The sequence below is a fragment of the Populus nigra genome, chromosome 15, assembly GCF_951802175.1.
Source record: "Populus nigra chromosome 15, ddPopNigr1.1, whole genome shotgun sequence".
NCBI lineage: Eukaryota > Viridiplantae > Streptophyta > Magnoliopsida > Malpighiales > Salicaceae > Populus > Populus nigra.
In genome coordinates, this window is record NC_084866.1 from 9,774,740 (window position 1) to 9,794,140 (window position 19,401).

The following is a 19,401-nucleotide window of genomic DNA, read 5'->3' on the forward strand; positions in this document are numbered from 1 at the left end:
TTCCTTAGATTTTTTTTTTATGTTTTTCCCTTACTTTTCTCTATTTCTCTCTAACCTTTTCTTTTCTTTCTTTTTCTATTCTACTTCTACCCAGTCGAAAACATATAAAAGAAAGGAAAAGCTGATTTGTTTTATTTTTTAATGGCAAATAATCATTTTACTCTTAATGAGTCGTTTGCTTTTATTTAACGGTTTTTTTTTGTTAGCACTGCCCAACTTCGTTCATCTTAAAATTTTAATCATATTTTATTCAATATATTTTAAAATTCCTTGTAAAATTTCAGCTCAATCTGATGGTCGGATTGAAAATTATGCTCAACAATGTAAAACTGGTCAAATTGTGATTTTTCATCAAATTTCTGAATTTCTCAAAAAAAATCTGAAATTTTAAATCAAGCTAAAGCATCATATTAGAAGGCTTTATGCAAATTTTCATAATTTTTGATAACTCAATCAAGAATTATGAATTTTTTTAACATAAAACTAGTAAAAAAATATTGATAAAATCTTGACCTGGGCTACCGCCCTTGATCATGGTAAATAATAGTCATCATTATGCTGAAAGAAGCAATTCTAGCATGGAGAATATAACATTGATAGGACTCATCAAAGATTTACCTTCCTCACTCTCATAATACACACTTAGAGCTAAACAACTGGAAGATAATGGATATTGCATCAATCAATGAGTTAATGTGGATCTCCTGTATTGTTGTTTTGTCTTGTTTTTGTTTTTGTTTTCTTACATGAACTTTTCTTTCTTATTTGTCCAATCATAGTAATTCCATGACTTTTTAGTTTTATCAAACTTTTATCGAAAATAGAATGAATGAAATAATCCTAGAACATCTTGGTCAGAATTTGGGTAAGAATCTAGAATAACCCAAGATCCTTAGCAAGATGAAAATTATTATACTTTGTTTTACTTTTTAAAATGATACAACGTATACCGACCATTTTTACCAGAACAGAATGGAATTGATAACTTTGATTTGATGTTTCGATTACAATTAGAATTTGTTAAAGTTAGTTTTTTGGTTAAGGATTTGGGGTTATAGATTTGATTAAGGTTGGGGTTAGTTTTATGATTAAAGGTTTGGGGTTAAGGATTAGTTAGGGCTAAGGTTAATGTTTAGTGTTTAAGTTAGGGTTAATGTTTAGAATTTGAATTAATGTTAGTTTTTTTAATGGTTAAGTAACTTGCATGTTTAAGGTGGAGTTAGGATTTCAGATTGGGGTTAGGGTTAGTGAGTCTTTTAGGGTTTGGATTAGAGTTAGATTATTTTTTTTATTGTTTATAGGTTAGTGATTAATAAGGTTTAGGTCTTAGTTAAGGTTAGGGATTAGATAGGATTTGACAAAGAGTTTAAGTATTGTTTAGGGTTTTTATTTAGGGGTTATTTGTGGTTTAACAGACATTATGGTTTCCAAAACGACATCTACCAAATGTCATACTTTTCAATCACAACTTCTTTACATATTGTATTTGGGACCGCGACAAGTTCAAGTCTAAGTTGTTCCACCAATTATTTTTGCAAATTTTTTATTTTGCTAAAGTTTTTTATTTTAACTGTTAATAAGAGAAAATACCCATTTAATTAGTAGTAAGTAATATATAATATTCCATACATAATTATCAAGCTTTTTCGCTTTGCAATAATTTTACTTCCTTAATATTGTTGCTTCTAGATTAAGTTTTTACTGGTTTATATGTTCATGCTATGCTACAAGAGAACCAAAAAAAATTAAAATGTAAACCAAGTTTAAAGAAATTATATGTTATTGTTATTAAACTTGAAAATATAGTCATTTTGGATTTTTTTTCATCAAGATAAAAAATATTTATTAGCATCTCTTGTTTTTTAGTGAACACAAGGTTTTTAATCGTAATCATTATTTATATTAAAACAAAAAAAAATTATAATTGCTACAACAAGTTAAAACAAAATATCAAAATTGTATGTCTATATTTTATGAATGATTGAAAACTAAAAAAAAATCATAAATGTGATAAAATTATGTTCAAAATATATTTAAAAATTTTAAGAATAAAAAAACAATTTCAATCAAATTTTCATGAAGAATTTATTATTAGTGTTATTATATCATATCATATACATAATAATTGAAACAATATTATTAAAAGTCAAATAGAATTTATAATAGTATTTAAGAATCATGTTAAATCTGGTAAATCCTCTTCTTTTTTTTGAAGTTTTGAAAAAAAACAAAGATAATAAATAAAAAATAATTAGGCCTAATGTTTGGCCTACAGTAGCACAGGACAGACGCCCTCAGTAGATAACATATTTTTCGCTCCTCATTTTTTTGGAAAAAAAAGGTGATAAATATTAGACAACCTTTCCTTTGTCACAATTTTAAAAATATCATAATCCACTAGCACTCCAACCTACAACCTTGATAGCCTCACACGTGTGAACCAATTCAACCACGACTCAAAATTGTTATAGAACGATTAAAAAAGGATAAATTACCCTTAACAACTTATAATTAGATCAAAATTAAACTTATTTATTGAATTTTAAAAAATTACAGTTTTCATCTTAAATTTTAATATATAAGAAAGAGCTTAGATCTTGTAACTTGAGCACACAAAAATCAAGAAAAATTATCTAAATTTTTGTAGGTTTATCATTATTTTTATTTAATAATTAAAGAGCTTTTATATTAAATATCACAAATTTACTGTTGAGTAAAAAAATAATATTAAAAATTTGTCATAGAATAAAATAATTCTAGAAATCTTCTTCCACCCAATTTTTCCCCTTGAACACCAAACCTGGCCGCCACCTTGAAATTTGGTGAAATCTACACAATACTGTTATGTGAAACCCCTTGCATCCAATCGAGCCTTTGAATCGTTTAAGTCTGCCATCTGCTCTCTTTATTCTGCCAAACCCTTTTATTTCCTACCACATTTGCTAATATTGGTGGTTTTGGAACTGGAGACAAGGTGCGGTTGGAGATAAGAGCGTTGAATTCATCGTGTATGGCAGCACGCCATCCTCCACTTTTGTTAGCCTGATTGAAAGACTGGGGTTCTGAAACAGCAATGGTCTTTCTTGGCCACTAAAGCATAAAAATTATTTTGGAATGCCTCATAATCGAGGGGTGGGTCCTTTAGAATATTGCCGGTGCAAATTGAGCATGTCCCAGGGCCTGAGCTCGCGGCCTGGACGGCTGAAGGTGACCTGAATGCCCACCTTGTGTTTGAGGTTGTGACTGCGAGAGCAGCTGCAGTGCTTGGTGGTTCATGTGCATGTCTCAAACAAGGGTGAAACCCCAATGCTTCTTCCAGGATTATTTTTTTGTTTTGTAATTATATGTACATATTTTAATTAATTTTTAAGATCTAAAATAGTAATATTATTTATAATTCTAGAAATTTTGAGGAAACAAACTTAAAATCTAAAAAATATATTATTTTTTTCCGAAATTAATACTATTATTATTCATTAAAACCCAATCTCACACGTTCTCAATGTCCCTCAAAATTAAACAATTCAACATCCAACAACAAAACTCCCAAAGGCGGCTTCAGATAAGAGATGGGTTTATGGAGAATCAATTTGACGATTGAGAGATTTTTCTAGAAAATGTTTGAGTTTTCTTGAAAAATGAGTTTTTATGTGTTTTGCTTGGAATCAATTTCCTTTCACCAGTAAATTGACAGATTAAAAAACCAGGGTTCTTCGTAATCTTCAATATGAAGTATTTTTTTAGCTTTTTTTTTAAAAAAAAAAAAACTGGGATTCAATTTAGAGTTTTTTTTTTAGAGCTTTAAAAAAACACATAACTAGTAACTTTTCAAAAAAAAAAGAGAGAGAGAGAGAGATTTCAATAGTATGAAAAGAGAAAAATCAATTAAAAACACCATATTTTAATTTCAATTTTGGTCGGGTTATTATAAAAAAAAAAAGAGAGAGAGAGAAAACAATATATGAAGAGAGAAATTGTCTTGGAAGGAGAGAAAAATTATGATATATCTTTTCTTTGAGTTTCTGACATATTATATATGTAGGTATTTTAATTTTTTCATCCAATTTAAAATTTATTGTTAATTTAGAATGCAAACTGGGATATTTCAAAACTTAGAAAGTAAATGTAATTTCAATCAAATTATAGGATGTGAGGGTAAATTTTTATTAAAAAATATTAAGATACTGTTTATATAAACAGTAAAGCAAAATAAAAAAAATAAAAAACCTGCTTGTTTTAGAGTGTTAAGTATAATTTTCTCTAATCACTAACAAATCTGAATGTTATATTAGTAAAATCTGTCTTTTAAAAGCATATAAAAGAAATAAAAAAAAAAACGACTACGAACAGTTAGGCTATGAAAAGCTGGAAATAGAATAATAATGAAAACGATAAGCAATATTGTAAAGAAAACAGTAAATTGACAAGAGTAATTTGCTAAGAAAGTTGAAGAATATTGTAGCGATAATATATATATATATATATATATATATATATATATATATATATATATATATATATATATATAATTTCTGTGAGAAAATTTGTGCGGGAGGCCAAATAATTGAGATTGTCTAGCCTTATATTTTTATTTGGGCCAAATAAATCTTTAATCAAAACATTAAATCATTTATTTATCTATTTATATTTATATTTATATTTATATTTATATTTATATTTATAGTGAGGTATTTTAGAAAAGTACAAATAAAGAATGCTGGTATGGCATATATATTAACTACTAACTTTATTAATTATATAAAAAAAAAAAGTCAAACATTACAATTTTTCTTGAGACAATTTAGAGAGTAAGATTGTATGGTATTGAAGTTGGAGTATTTTAAAATAAAAAAAAATTTAGAAGATATTAAAAGAGAGGATATAACAAAAACTAAAATATATTTAATTTTAATTTTTTTAATAAAAAATATTTTCAACCGGAATATAAAATACGTTAAGTAGTTTTATAACCATATGAATACTCGTCCCATATTACTCTTGAAAATATATATATATATATATATATATATATATATATATATATATATATGGATTTGAATGTCATACAAGCTTTGGGAAGAAAATGTAACTAGAAATCATGATGAAGCAATTAATGAAATCATAAATTTTCAAATGAACAATGATATATTATATGAGAAAAGCAAATGATTTTTTAAAAGCATTTTAATATAGTGTTATTAAAAATATAACTAAATTTTTTTTATTTTAAATTAATATTTTTTAGTATTTTTAGATCTAATATCAAAATTGATTTTTTAAAAATAAAAAAACAACCATAATTATATTTTCAAACAAACAAATTTGATTAAGGAGGTGTTCATAGCATAAATCGTAGCCGAAACACTTAAAATTAGGGATTTGGGAATTGAATTCATTGAGCATAACCGTTGTAAAGTATTTATTTTGATTGTCAGAAAATATATCATTGCTAAGAATTAATTGTTGGTTTAAACGGCGGTGCTGACACCGTGAATTGAAGTTGTACTGCTGGAATTTAAAGGAGATGAATAGCGAGCGATATTCTCCCTGAAAAAGAATTGGCTTCAGATATGTTTCAATATATTTCTTGAACAGAGATTGTTTTATAAAACATATTTTTTTTATTAAAAATATATTAAAATAATATTTTTTTTATTTTTTAAATTTTATATTTTACATCAACACATTAAAATAATAAAAAAAACACTGAGAAAAATTAATCTGAAACAAAAAGAAATCAAATTTTAATCAAAAAAAAAAGTTAAACACCATTATCAAACAGGAACTTACAAGCACAGCAGCATAGCAATGGTAAACAATTTACAACTTGATTAATTAATGATGCATTTAGAGCTTCACTTAAATGTGACCTCTGTGGTCAAAACCGTGTTGGGGATAATAATTTCTAACAGCTAATCAAAAAAATAAGTTGTTATTGCTATTGTTATTGTTTTGAATTTGCAATATCAAGAGGCAATTAGATATGTATGTTTTTGCGTTTATTTAGACTTTTTTATTTTTATATTTAAAAAATATTTTTTTTATTTTTTTTCTTTGTTTTAAATTATTTTATTTTAGATTGTTTTGATGTAGTGTTAAAAATAATCTTTTTAAAATATATATTTTAAAAGAAAAAACATTTTTAAAAAAATCGCTATCACATATTTTCACGTAGCAACCTTGCAATTGTTTTTGTTTTTTATCGAGAAATATAGCTAAATCGACTAGAATGGATCTAGTAAATATTATCCTGAGAAAAATTAGATTCCGGCATGCATCACGACATCTTATATATTAACATGCTATTAAGAATTGATTAACTTGGGAGCTTAATTTGACTGACATGGTAACCGAGCTCGCCCTTTAATTAGTTATTTCCGCCAAAGATGTGTTGGAGCTTTTACTTAGCGGTGCAGAACTAATTAAGCCCTTAATTACAAGTTGCCTCAGATTAACCTTGCCTTTTACACCATCAGATAATATAGCTGCCTTGTTTACTGATTCCCTGCGCGTACGTGGGACAGAGAGATTTCCTACCGTATAGACATTGAAGCATTACGAGGTTTCCTCTAAATAAGGAACAAAGCTCTATTTTTGTCTCCCCTCAGCAAACTTGATTCGTCTATAAATTCATCGAGAGAGCATGCAGTGTCAGGGAGAGAAAAAAACATTTCGCCTGGTGCGAAAGTTTCAGAATTCTTTTTTCTTGTTATATTACCCCCCTCGATCGATTGCAATGGCGAATGTGTTCAGGTCTCTTGTTATTCTCCCTCTCTTGTTTGTTGCGAGCTATGCCCAGTTTTGGTTGAGGCCAGATGCCTACGAATTCTTCAACAAGAAGAAGATATTAGGCCCCCATGAGCTGTTTAATAACCCTTTTGGAGATGCTCAAGATTACTTGAGGAAAAAGATCGAAAACGATTTCGGGACCGAGCCACTGCCAAAATCCGCTAACCCTTCTCATCCTAATTTTTTTGGTCTACCTAATGAGCCTAAAGGGTCATGGGAGTTGGTTTCTGTGAATTCTGGAGTATCAGCCATGCATGCAATCTTGCTTCCAAAAGTTGGCAAGGTCTTAATGTATGACGCTACTATTTGGAAGAAATCAGAAATCCGGTTGCCTGCTGGCCATTGCCGTCTTCTTAACAAAACTACAGGTGAAAAGGATTGCTTTTGTCATTCAGTTCTGTTTGACATTGCCACCACGGCGATAACACCTCTACAGGTATTCATTCTGATTAACCGATTAATGCTTGCGTCTGTGTGTGTGCGTGTGTAATTATCTAGATTCTACCTAAGCAATTAATTCTATCTTTCATGTTCTTGGATTCTTTCATGTTTTTGGATTAAACCTCTGATCAATTTAATTTGCTAGATCAATCGCTCTCTTTCCTAGCTAGCCAGCTAACGGTTTGAGATTATTCTTTTTTCATGACAGCTTCACACAGACACATGGTGTTCATCAGGAGGTCTTTCCATTGATGGAAACCTGGTGGGCACTGGCGGTTTCCAGGGAGGTGCCAAGACTGTTAGATATCTGGAGACATGTAAAGGGTGTAATTGGAGAGAATTCCCAACTGCACTTGCTGATCGTAGATGGTATATATATAGATATATTTACTCTATTTTTCTTCTCATGATGAACAATCATTTTAGATTCTTCTGTTCTTGTAAGCATAGTTTATAAGCTACAACAAGCTGACACTGTACTTTTTGCTCCTTGTCGATTAAGGTACTCGACACAAGCGGAACTACCTGATGGTGGATTCATCGTGGTTGGTGGTCGCGACGCTTTCAGCTATGAGTACATTCCACGAGAAGGACGCTCCAATGCCAAGTCCTACTTCTTTGACTTCCTAAAGAAAACCAGTGATAAGGATGAGAACAATTTGTATCCTTTTGTCCACCTCTCAACCGATGGCAACCTCTTCATCTTTGCCAATGATCGCGCCGTCCTGCTCAATCCCAAGTCCAACAAGGTTGTCCGTGAGTTCCCAGCCCTTCCAGGTGGCCACCGCAACTACCCTGCCACCGGGATGTCTGTGCTGCTCCCAATAAAACTACACTCAAAGAATAATCGTGTCATCCCGGCTGAAGTCTTAGTTTGTGGAGGCTCCGGACACAGAGATGCATATACCCAAGCTAGCAAAGATATATTCTACACTGCACTCGAAGACTGTGGAAGAATCAGAATTACAGATAAAAAGCCTGTCTGGAAGAGAGAAGTCATGCCATCACCCCGTGTCATGGGTGACATGATGATCCTTCCCACAGGGGATGTCCTCCTGCTCAATGGTGCCCAGAGAGGATGCTCAGGATGGGGTTTTGCCAGAGAACCAAATTTTGGCCCAGCAATATATCATCCCAAAGCCAAGCTAGGCAACAGGTTTAGGGAACTAACAGCCTCTACGATTCCAAGAATGTACCATTCATCATCTGTGGTACTGCCAGACGGTAAAATCCTTGTAGCTGGTAGCAACACGAACAATGGCTACGTTTATAATGCCATGTTCCCCACTGAACTAAGGGTTGAGAAATTCTTGCCACCTTACTTGGATCCATCAGTGATAGGTCGTAGACCTGTGATTATAGCTGATAAAGCCCCAAACCAGATTGGTTATAATAACTTGTTCAAGCTCTATATCAAATCAAAAGCATTGAAAGTAGAGAAGAAAGACATCCAGGTAACAATGTACGCTCCTGCTTTTACCACTCATGGGGTGTCAATGAATCAAAGACTCCTCGACTTGGGTTTGGAAGATGTGATTACTGAAAATGCATTCCTAGGGATCCACGCTATCACAGCCGTGTCACCACCGAGCGGTAGGGTTGCTCCTCCCGGGTATTACATGCTCTTTGTTGTTCATCAAGGAGTACCCAGTGTCTCCTCCTGGGTGCAGATCAAGTGAAGCTGAAGCTGACTCCCTCCGTTATAAAGTGTCCTTTAATTTTGGGCTGGTAGATGAACTTGATTTTGTTCAGAGTTTTTCATGAAGGATATATACCAGAGGGGCATGAACTAACCAATCTGATACCTCACCTTTGAAATAAAATTCTTTTATTCGTTTCACATTTTCTGTTTCTTTTTTGTTCTTTTCCTGAATGGTATCATATCCGCAGTCAAATCCATCCAATAAAACGAGTTCTATGCCCACCATATATATGGTGCTGTATATCCCTTCTACATTTTTCAATTTTCACCCTTGTTTTTTCACACATAAACAGAGCAATGACAGGAGATCCAATAAGCATAACATATATGTCTACCTGAGTAAATCAGAGACCAGGAACCAGTCGGGAACAGAAATTCAAAAGCAAGAGACTACAAGTCCTTTTCCTAGTTTTGAGGTGCAGGGGTTTTTACCATCTAACCATTCTTTCTGTGCTCTGGTTAGTCAAATTAATGGAGCTTCCCGTGAAATTAACTTTCCAGGAATCTGTAAAGTTTATAGATTCCTAGGCAACGAATGCTAAAGCATGTCCCAGCTGCGGAACGGCCAAAAATGAACCCATCATGGCATTGCAAACTCGATATAAAGTACATAATTACATACACTTAAGACTCTGTGTGGATGTGTGGTTTGTACTCAGAGAAGCTGGGCTTAAGGCTGGAACTAGCATTTCGCGTTTCTCATGGGTGTGGACGTGCACATCACAGCTAGGCTGACCTAGCTAGCTCTCCTCCTTGTGTGCACTGATTAGTCTCACGCACGATGCTTGCCTAGTCCTAGTGCAACCGCGTCCCAGCTGCTGAGTTCGTCAACCATTACCTGACCTCCATTTTCACATACTCTCTCCTGACATCAACATTTCCTCACACCATCAGAATCATTGAAAGCATATATATCTTCACGCACAGAGACAATACAATTATATATCTGTCCAAACTTTTCAGACTGAAATATAGTTGTACAGGTGGCAACCATTCAAGATTTCAAAATTGTTTGATAATAGAGATTACTATTGTCATTTAAGTGTTTTTTCTTAGAAATACATAAAAATAATATTTTTTTATTTTTTAAAAATTATTTTTAACATCAGCACATTAAAACAATATATAAACATAAAAAAATTTAATTTAAACAAAAAACAATATTTCAAATTTTCATAACAAAAGCGTGTTCCCAAACACTATCTTAATCTTATAGCATTTTTGCAACTGTTTATTAAATATTTAATTTTTTTGTTTAAATTTTTTTTTTTTAGTATTTTCATATCATTTTGATGTACTAATATCAAAAATAAATTTTAAAAAATAAAAAAAAATATTTTAATATATTTACAAACAAAAAATACTTTGAAAAACAACCACTAATAAATACACTATACAAGAAAAATATAAATGAGTATTCTTCAAATCTGGCTGCCCATGTTGCAGGCAATGCACATCGACCTCGTGGGGAGCACAACTTGTAACTAGACAGACTTCCATTCACCTAGACAGTATTTCTTTGAACTAATACAAAATGTGAACGTCAACCACCAAGGAAACTACATAAAAAATCACCAAACAGAAACTTTTCTGAGCAGGGAACATTTGCAGGTTAGAGGCTATATAAAGCTATTGAAGGCTGACGACAAAAGCATCCCACTTCAACTCCTAGGATTTTCTAAACTCGAAGAAACTTCTGCATTGGGGTTGAAATGGCAAGTTTACGAGCTTTCTTGGTAGCTCTATTCATCTTTGCAGTGGCATTTGATCTAAGTTCAGTTAATGCCAAATTCTCCAAGAGCATGTATTTCTATTGGGGTGCCCATCATTCGTCAATACTTGGCAATGGCGACGATCTTCAACTTGTCTTGAATCAGTCGTCAGGTGATGATTTGCTTTCTATTCATCAAATTATTGGTTTTTTATGTAAATTGATCGCGTAGATGGAAATCATTAATTATCAGTTTTGTGTAAATCTATCATCTTTGGATTTCAGGCTCTGGTGTTAAATCGAAGCGTCCGTTCCTATTTGGAAGCATTCAAATGTTAATTAAGCTGGTACCTGGGAACTCAGCTGGAACTGTCACTGCCTATTACGTAAGTGCAATAATTTCACCCAACATACATGGCTCTGTATAACATAAGCACTGCTCATTGTTTCAAGCTTTAAAAACTCGTTTGTTCTCTCATAATTGAGACTTATAAGAGATACATGAAGAAACATGGGCAAGAACAGCTAAATAGGAAGGTCTAGTTACAGCCAATCATATTAATACCTCATTTGAATATCTCTAAGATTAACAACAATTATATAGATCAGCATCTAAATGAAGTTCTTAAAGCGAAAAACTTTATAATGGAATATTGACACAGGAAAATTACTAAATAATGAAACTCCGTGATGAATTTGCGCAGGTATCCTCTTCTGGGGACAGACACGATGAAATAGACTTCGAGTTCTTAGGGAATACATCTGGACAGCCATACACCATACACACAAACATCTACACTCAAGGAAATGGAAGCAGGGAACAGCAATTCCGCCCCTGGTTTGACCCAACTGCAGATTTCCATAATTACACTATACATTGGAACCCTACTGAAGTTGTGTAAGTTCGCTGACCATTTCTGTTTTTCTACAACGTTGGCCTTATTTGTCGATGGCTTATCAAATATTCACTATTCACAAAACAAAATTATTAATGATGATGATATAAAAAGGAAAAAAAAAACGGGGAAAGAAATGAAACCAGCATGACTCGACATTCAGATTAAGCTGCACAGCACTCCAAGTAGATTACCAATATGTGCACTTTTTTTTTCCAACATAACTTAAATAGTCTTCCTGAAGCTTTTGCTAAACTTTCATTTTCCCAGCTTACTTCACTACATCCACCAAACCAGCTATCTAATTCCTAGATAATCCAGAAGCCTAATTTTACCTAACTTGATATTTATCACTGCAATTCAGGTGGTACATTGATAATGTACCAATCCGCGTATACCGTAACTACGAAAATGAGGGGATTGCTTACCCAAACAAACAGGGAATGAGGGTTTACTCCAGCTTGTGGAATGCTGATAACTGGGCAACTCAAGGTGGGCGAGTTAAGATTGATTGGACAGTGGCACCCTTCATAGCAAGATACCGCAATTTTAGGGCAAGGGCTTGCAAGTGGAATGGACCAGTTAGCATAAATCAATGTGCTGCCAACACCCCAGCGAACTGGTGGACATCCCCCGCCTATAGCAAGTTGAGCAATGCCCAATTGGATCAAATGAAGCGGGTCAGAGACAACTACATGATCTACAACTACTGCAATGACACTAAGAGGTTCAATGGACAAATGCCACCTGAATGTTTTAAGGCACAGTTCTAAAATGGAGCAAGGATATTCATCCCGGAAACTTCGGTTCCTTTTCCTGCCACCAGCATTCAACTGCAATACAAATTTTTCTTTAAACATATTGATTTTGTTCTTCGTTTTTCGCATCCGTGTTTCATGCAATTCCAGATTTCATTGTTTCCATCCAATGTAACGATTGATTTTGAACACTATATCCCAAATATATGATATAAAGTTTGATACATTAATTGTAGAGTGTGAAATATTTCAAACAGGACAACATTAATGTAAGAACACCAAATAAATCGAAAATCATGTAACACAGCAAAGCCAAACACCAATGACGATAGAACCTGTGCCCAGCAAAGCGAGGTCGACTCGGGTATCTTCTCCTAAAAGCATTCCAAACACAGCTGTAGCAGCAAATGTTGTAGCATTGGTGACTGGGACAGCCAGAGATATGGGGGTGTCACTTAAGATGGCGAAGAAGATGGCAGAGGCAGAGAGATTAAGCAAGAAAGGAAGAGAGTATTGCCAAAATAAGAGAAGGCTGAGCCAGCTTTTGAGTGAAGAGAGGAGTTTCTGGTGGAATTTTGGAGGAGACGAAAGGGAAGACGAAGAAGAAGAAGAAGAAGATTTTAGCGATTGGTGGTCCCAGAGAAGTGCACCGCGACGAATTAAGGCATTGGTGGCACCCCACACTAGGCCTATGGTGATCATCTTCTCTATGTCTCCTCCACCCATTGTAGTGAGATCTGCAGTTCCGGTCGCTAAAGTAGGATTTGGGCAATTAAGAGGGAGGATTTGAAATCGCACGTTTAAGGGGCAGAATTAGGGCTGGCTGGATACTCCCAGATTTTAATGTGGTGAATTGTGCTGGAAAATAAATTTTTTAACCATGGGGTGAAAATAAATTATTTAACTCAAGTTTAATTTTTAATTAATTTATTATTAAAAAATAAAATTTTAAAAAAATTATCTAATAAAAACTAGCAATTAAAAAAATAAAAATCAAATAAAAAAAAATTAAAAAAGAATAAGATAGTTAAAACATTAATTTTAAAAATTATCTCAAATAAAAGAATAAAAAAAATAGGAACTAGATATGACCGATAAAAAATTAAAGGTGGTTAAATTAAAAAAATGATTTTTATAAATTATTTAAAATAAAATAAATAATAAAAAAATGATCAAATATAAAAAAATAAATTAAAAATATATTTATATTTTAAAAATTTTAAAAATCAGACACAAAAATCAATAAAAAAAATAAAAGGGTGTCGACACTAAATAGAAGGTTTTTTGTTCATATCCACCGCCTTAAAATCATGGTTATTAAACCTGGATCGGCCCGGCGGGTCAACCCGGGACCCAGCTGACCCGAGACCTAGACCGGTTCGGGTTTGTTAAAAGACCGGTTGGTGCAACCTGGCGACCCGGACGAAACCCGATGTTTTTTTTCCTTTTCAAATGTGGTTTATGTCCTTCGACCTCCCTTCTTATTTCATCATCTTCTCTACAATGATTTGTTGTTAGCAGCAGTAGAGAGGAAAGGAGAGTAAAGGATGCTGCTGTTAGAGGCTAGTCAAAGGAGAGGCTGGTCGGGCAGGTCTCCTGTGTCAGTGGGCGGCGACCCTGGTTTGACCAAGAGACGGAGGCGACTGGGAAAAAAGAAGAAGGGGCTCTCTAGTTTTGGCTAAAAAACCAGGGGGATGACTGAGAGAGGGATGAGGGAAGTTGTGGTCGGGGTCTTTCATCCCATGCTGCTTGATGGAATGCCTTCTAGAACGAGAGTGAAGAAAGGAGGGAAAAGAATGTTTTTTATCTTCCAATTTTTTATAGTTAGTCGCGTATGGCAGCTGCTTTGGTCAAGCAAAAAGGGAAGCTTTGGCTGGTTTTGGGAGAGAAAATCTAAAGCCAGGGGGAGCGGTGGCTTGTTGTTTTATTTGGTAGAGATAGCGAAAATTTTAGGGTTGTTTATGTGTCTTTCCTTTAAAATTTTTAGTTGACTAGGAAATATATTAAATTGGAATGTGGGGCATTCCCCGTAACTTCTGGAGCCATTTGGCTAGAAAATATAGAAACATGTTTTACTGGAAAGAGAAGGTAAAGTACAAAGTTATGGGAATATTAATTTTCTTAGATATTGAAGCTATTGTCAATAGCTTTCAAAAGAAAGAAAAATGAGTGAATTTTTGGGTTGACCCATAAAACTCAGGACCCGATCCCTTAGCTAGGTCAATCCCCTGGCCGGGTTTAATAACTATGCTTAAAATAGAAAACCCCAAATAATTTAAACTCCATTTCAAAAGTTATTATTTGTCCGTCAAACTAGAATAATATTTTAATGTGTTTGGCATACATAGAAGTGTTTTAATGTGCTATAAAATGATTTGTGCAAGTCCTCTTTCCATTTTTGTGTTTATAATGTGCATGTTTTTTCTTGGTTATTTAACAAATACATGTTTTTGGTAATCACAGGACACCATCCTTAAGACAGATCCAAGCAATCATATGTTATCAATGTATGCTTCTTTGTGACTGCCAAGTATCCAGGGAAAAAGAAATTTGTTTAATGGTATTTGAAGTGTGGTAATGGTTATTTTTTAAAATATTTTTTTATTAAAAAATATATTAAAATAATATTTTTTTATTTCTTAAAAATTATTTTTGATATTAGCATATTAAAATAATTTAATTTTAAAAAAAATTAAATAAAAAAATTTAAAATTTATCCAACCCTGTTTATAACACAAAAGTTGCATTGAGCTTGGACTACTTGTCGCATTCTAGAGAGGGTGATGGGACTGTACATATTAGCATGCTTTTCCTTTTAGGAGATGTTTATTTGATGGAAATTAGTTTTTTGAAAATCATTTTCTAAACTTTCATGTGTTTGTTTGTCATTAGAAAAATTGATCAACAGAAAACACTTTTCAGTCAAAGAAAATTTAGACTTGATTTCCAGGAAAGTGTTTTACTTTCATTTTAGGCAGAAAGCACTTTCCGAAAGTTGTGAAAAATTTAGAAATGTCATGTTATTTGTTGATTATATCAAATTTGGTCCTCAAACTTTTGATTGCTATATATATTTTGTTTTGAATATATTTTTTTCAATTCGATCCCTTAGTATTTAATTTTTATATTAATTTTTGTCCTCATTTTTATAATTGTTAATTGCTTTTCCCTTATTATTTTTTATCTATCAAATTTGGTCCTCATTCTTTTGATTGTTACTTATTTTATTTGGAATAATTTATGAAATGGTAATTATTATTATTTTAATTTCTTCATCTTTCAATTTTTTTTATTTATTAGATTTGATTTCTATTATTTTGATTATTATTTATTTTATTTGAGATAATTTATGAAATTATATATTTTTTTTCAATTTCATTCTCATTCAACTTTTTAATTTGTAAGATTTATTCCTTATTATTTTAATAAGTTATTCTCCAGCTTATTTTTCATGACATAACCAAATACTGAAAAATATTTTCCAACTTATTTTTCATTACACTACCAAATATCAGAAAATAAATTCACTTTCCCGAAATTCACTTTAAAAAAAAAACTATTTTCCAACAAAAAAACAGGATCTTAGTTTAGCTAGAGACTTTCCTAGACACCATATGTATTTTTGAGCAAGCAGGTTTCAATAACGTATCTTCATGACAATGAGCCAAGTCAGGTTCTTGTTTCTGTTAAGAGTTGGTCATTTGCAAGTTCATTTTTGCTTGGTTTCCTAGACAGCAGGTGGCAAACGTTGTTTAGAGTGTGTTTGGGGCTGTGATAGCAGTGACGATTCAAAGTGCTTTTTGCTTAAAAATACATCAAAATAAAAAATTTTATTTTAAAAAAAATTATTTTTGACATCAGCACATCAAAACGATCTAAAAATATAAAAAAGATTATTTTAAGTGAAAACCATTTAAAATTTAAGAGAATGTGATTTGTACTACGCTTCCAAACACACCCTTAGTGTGTGGTTAGCCAATGATGGGTTTCTTTCTTTCTCAAATGCTTGGATGCCTTATGTTCATTCCTTCTTTTTTGTTGGATTATGCTCACTCCTTTGGCCGTAGATTCATGTTTTTCAAGGGATTGTATTTATGCAGATTACCATGTGCTATGGTAAAGTTTCTAAAAACAAAATCATGTTTGCATTTTTAATAATAAAAAAAATATTGCATGATTTAGCATGTCAAAAAATAAAATAAAATAAATAGTTTTTAAGGGTTGGGATTAGAAAATAAGGAAAATGAAGTTTGAAATCAAAATTGAATTTCATAAATTGTTAGAGACCGAAAGTTTATAATTTAAAAAGTTGAAGGATCAAAGTGTATGTTTAGCTCCAAGTTTAAAAAAACCATCTCTTTTTTATGTCTTTTCAGTCTAGTCCCCTATCTTTGAATCTTGCTCTTCCTTAATAAATGTGTTTAATTAGTCATTAGGCTTATAAAGGATGTAATTAGAAAAAAAAAGGAATTAAACAAAAAACCAAATGATTGTAGCAATCCACAATGATTTGTTTGTGGTTGAACAATGGCGTAGGAAACAATATTTTCCCCACATCTTTTAAAGTATTTCTTAATATATACAAATTAGAATTAAAAATATTAAACTGAAAATAAATAAAATTTTAACAAAAACAAAAATAACAAAAATCAAAAGCCAAAACCAAAAGGACTAAATATAAAGCACTAATAATAATGAGGACCGGAGTGCATTTCTCAAGGAAAGAGAGACAAAATAAAAAGGAAAAATGAGTAACTAACGATAAACCGGCCAACATAGGATCACACGCGTCACTCATAAAGTAAAAGGGGACAAAAAAGAATCAAATGAGATGAAAAAAGTATATTTTAACCACTAGAAGTAGTCACATGGGCCACCCAAAGTTAACGAAGGCTCCCATACGACATCAAGCGCCAATATATTTTCAAATTAAAAAATATAATCTAAATGCTAATTTACATTATTACCCTTGATAAGATAAAATCAACAATTAATAGTAAAATCAAGACAAAAATACCCCAATTCCCCTAATTCCATGACTATTTTTTTTGGCACCAAGGGCATATTTGTAATTTAATAATGTATAAAAATAAAAGGTCTTAAACACCATTGCCTTACAATGTTAGTTTTTTTATTCCTTGGGGGCACTATGGTCAATTTACTGTTTATTAGAATATTGAAAAGATAAAAATATCCTAAACAAATCTCTAATGACTAATGTACTATGTGAAAAGATAAAAATACCCTTGATTCTAATGCAAATAATTTTTTTTGAAGGCTATAAACATCACTTTACTATTATAGTGAACAATATACTGAGTTTATTGCTATAGGGAAATCACTTTCCCTTATAGTTGTTATTAGTTATTTAACTTATGCTTTGCCACGAGTTGAATATTTTTTTTTCCTCAAAAAAGTATATATGCAGACTTTTACGACATGTTTTTGTATATAAAAAAATCCTATATTGAATTCAAGAAGTTTATGCATACATATAATTAAATAAATCGAGAACTATTTATGCAACAAAAAATATAATGAAGCTCGGTTCCTACCTAGTTGAAACTAACCAACCAAACTCGTGATTTGGGTCATGGATTCAATTGGGTTCATTAAATTTATTTAATTTGAAATAGATACCTATAAAATTAAGAACAAACCAAATATCGAGGCAATTGAAAATCAAAATCAAACATAAACAAATTATGTTGTCCAATTAATAATCAACAATATATTAAGTGATAAAATTGAAAAAAAAATAAGCAAGAAAAATTTTAAAAATTCAAATGTAATGTATAAAAAAGAAAAAGAAGCCTAGTCTCTTAGGCTAAGAGAGACCAAGTGCACAAGCCTAGAGCAATGCTTGCGCCTGGAACTTACTTTTTTATTATTTTTTTAAGGGGTGAACGACAAGTCGTCTACCCCTTAATTTATTGAAAAAAATAGCAAGTAACATGTCGTCTACTTCGCTAAGGCAGACAACACGTCTCCTACCCTACCTAAAAAGGTTAGTGGAAAACTAGGTAGGTCTATTTCAGACAAAGAAAAACCCATTTGCAACCATATTTCAAAAAAAATAAAATTATAAACACCTTGTAAAACTTATAGCCTTTAACAACTAAAAATTTGGCTTCAAAATCTCTGCAATCAACCTGAAATTAAAATTCTTTTCAGGTTTAAATCTATCATTTTCAAGCAAGTTTGAGGGGAAAAATACCTTGGATAAACTCTTATCATCAAAAGAAACTCGTTGACACTGAGATCACCCATTTTCATGGTCGAAATTGATCTTAACCTAGACATTATCTCTCTAATACTAGAATTCAGCCACTTTTTTTTTCCTCTCTCAAACCAAGGACCAGGAAATAAGAGAAAAAAGTTTGGGACCAAATTTGAATTTCATAAATTATTAGGGACTAAAATTTTATAATTTAAAAAGTTAGAGGATCAAAGTATATGTTTAGCCTCGAGTTTAGAAAAACCATCTCATTTTTATGTGTTTTTCAGTCTAGTCTTTTATCTTTGAATCTTGCATTTTCTTAATAAATATGCTTTAATTGGCCACCAATTGGGCATATAAAGATGCAATTAGAAAAAAAAAGGGACTAAATGAAAAAAAGAAAATCATAGTGGCAACCACTGTGATTTGTCTCTTATTGAAGAGTAGCATGGAAAATAATATTTTCCCCATGTCTTTTAGAATATATATTTTTTAATATATAAAAATTATAATTATAATTTAAATTGAAAACAAATAAAACTTTAACGAAAGAAAAAATAACAAAAATCAAAACTATAAAGGATTGAATATAAAACACCAATAACAATGAGAACCAGAGTGCATTTATCGGGGTAAGAGAGATAAATAATGGGAAAAAAAAACCAACGTTAAACTAGTTACCATAAAATGACACACACCACATATAAAAGAAGAAGAAATAAAAAGGAATAAAATGAGATAATAGAAGCATATTTTTCAACACAAGTCACCACATGTAATACCCAAAATGTGTGGCAACTCCCACACGACAACACGCGTAAAAAAAATTTCAAATTAAAAAACATAATCTAAATAATAATTTATATTATTACCCTTGATAAAAT

At 31.8% G+C, this 19,401-nt stretch overlaps 3 protein-coding genes across 3 annotated transcripts; 2 read left to right on the forward strand and 1 right to left on the reverse strand.

Annotated features, from left to right (window-relative positions):
- The first annotated feature begins 6,736 nt into the window (after window positions 1-6,736).
- On the forward strand, window positions 6,737-8,909 carry LOC133673935 (aldehyde oxidase GLOX1-like). The gene is made up of 3 exons (XM_062094874.1): window positions 6,737-7,225; window positions 7,439-7,599; window positions 7,733-8,909. The coding sequence occupies exons 1-3, from the start codon at window positions 6,737-6,739 to the stop codon at window positions 8,907-8,909; spliced, it is 1,827 nt and encodes a 608-aa protein (XP_061950858.1).
- Window positions 8,910-10,514: 1,605 nt separating this feature from the next.
- LOC133674152 (probable xyloglucan endotransglucosylase/hydrolase protein 26) lies at window positions 10,515-12,527 on the forward strand. The gene is made up of 4 exons (XM_062095157.1): window positions 10,515-10,816; window positions 10,929-11,029; window positions 11,348-11,541; window positions 11,904-12,527. Exons 1-4 carry the CDS (start codon window positions 10,645-10,647, stop codon window positions 12,310-12,312), a joined length of 876 nt encoding a protein of 291 aa, XP_061951141.1. The 5' UTR covers window positions 10,515-10,644; the 3' UTR covers window positions 12,313-12,527.
- On the reverse strand, window positions 11,673-13,126 carry LOC133674153 (uncharacterized). Its single transcript, XM_062095158.1, has 2 exons — window positions 12,633-13,126; window positions 11,673-12,372 (listed from the first exon to the last, which is right to left on the reverse strand). Exons 1-2 carry the CDS (start codon window positions 13,021-13,023, stop codon window positions 12,329-12,331), a joined length of 435 nt encoding a protein of 144 aa, XP_061951142.1. The 5' UTR covers window positions 13,024-13,126; the 3' UTR covers window positions 11,673-12,328.
- Window positions 13,127-19,401: the final 6,275 nt, after the last annotated feature.

Coding starts and splice junctions, on each gene's coding strand:
- LOC133673935 (XM_062094874.1), top strand. CDS start 6,737: ATGGCGAATGTGTTCAGGTCTCTTGTTATTCTCCCTCTCTTGTTTGTT. Junction 7,226..7,438: donor CGGCGATAACACCTCTACAG/GTATTCATTCTG, acceptor TTTTCATGACAG/CTTCACACAGACACATGGTG. Junction 7,600..7,732: donor GCACTTGCTGATCGTAGATG/GTATATATATAG, acceptor TTGTCGATTAAG/GTACTCGACACAAGCGGAAC.
- LOC133674152 (XM_062095157.1), top strand. CDS start 10,645: ATGGCAAGTTTACGAGCTTTCTTGGTAGCTCTATTCATCTTTGCAGTG. Junction 10,817..10,928: donor TGTCTTGAATCAGTCGTCAG/GTGATGATTTGC, acceptor TTTGGATTTCAG/GCTCTGGTGTTAAATCGAAG. Junction 11,542..11,903: donor TGGAACCCTACTGAAGTTGT/GTAAGTTCGCTG, acceptor ACTGCAATTCAG/GTGGTACATTGATAATGTAC.
- LOC133674153 (XM_062095158.1), bottom strand. CDS start 13,023: ATGGGTGGAGGAGACATAGAGAAGATGATCACCATAGGCCTAGTGTGG. Junction 12,373..12,632: donor CCTCGCTTTGCTGGGCACAG/GTTCTATCGTCA, acceptor TTTGTATTGCAG/TTGAATGCTGGTGGCAGGAA.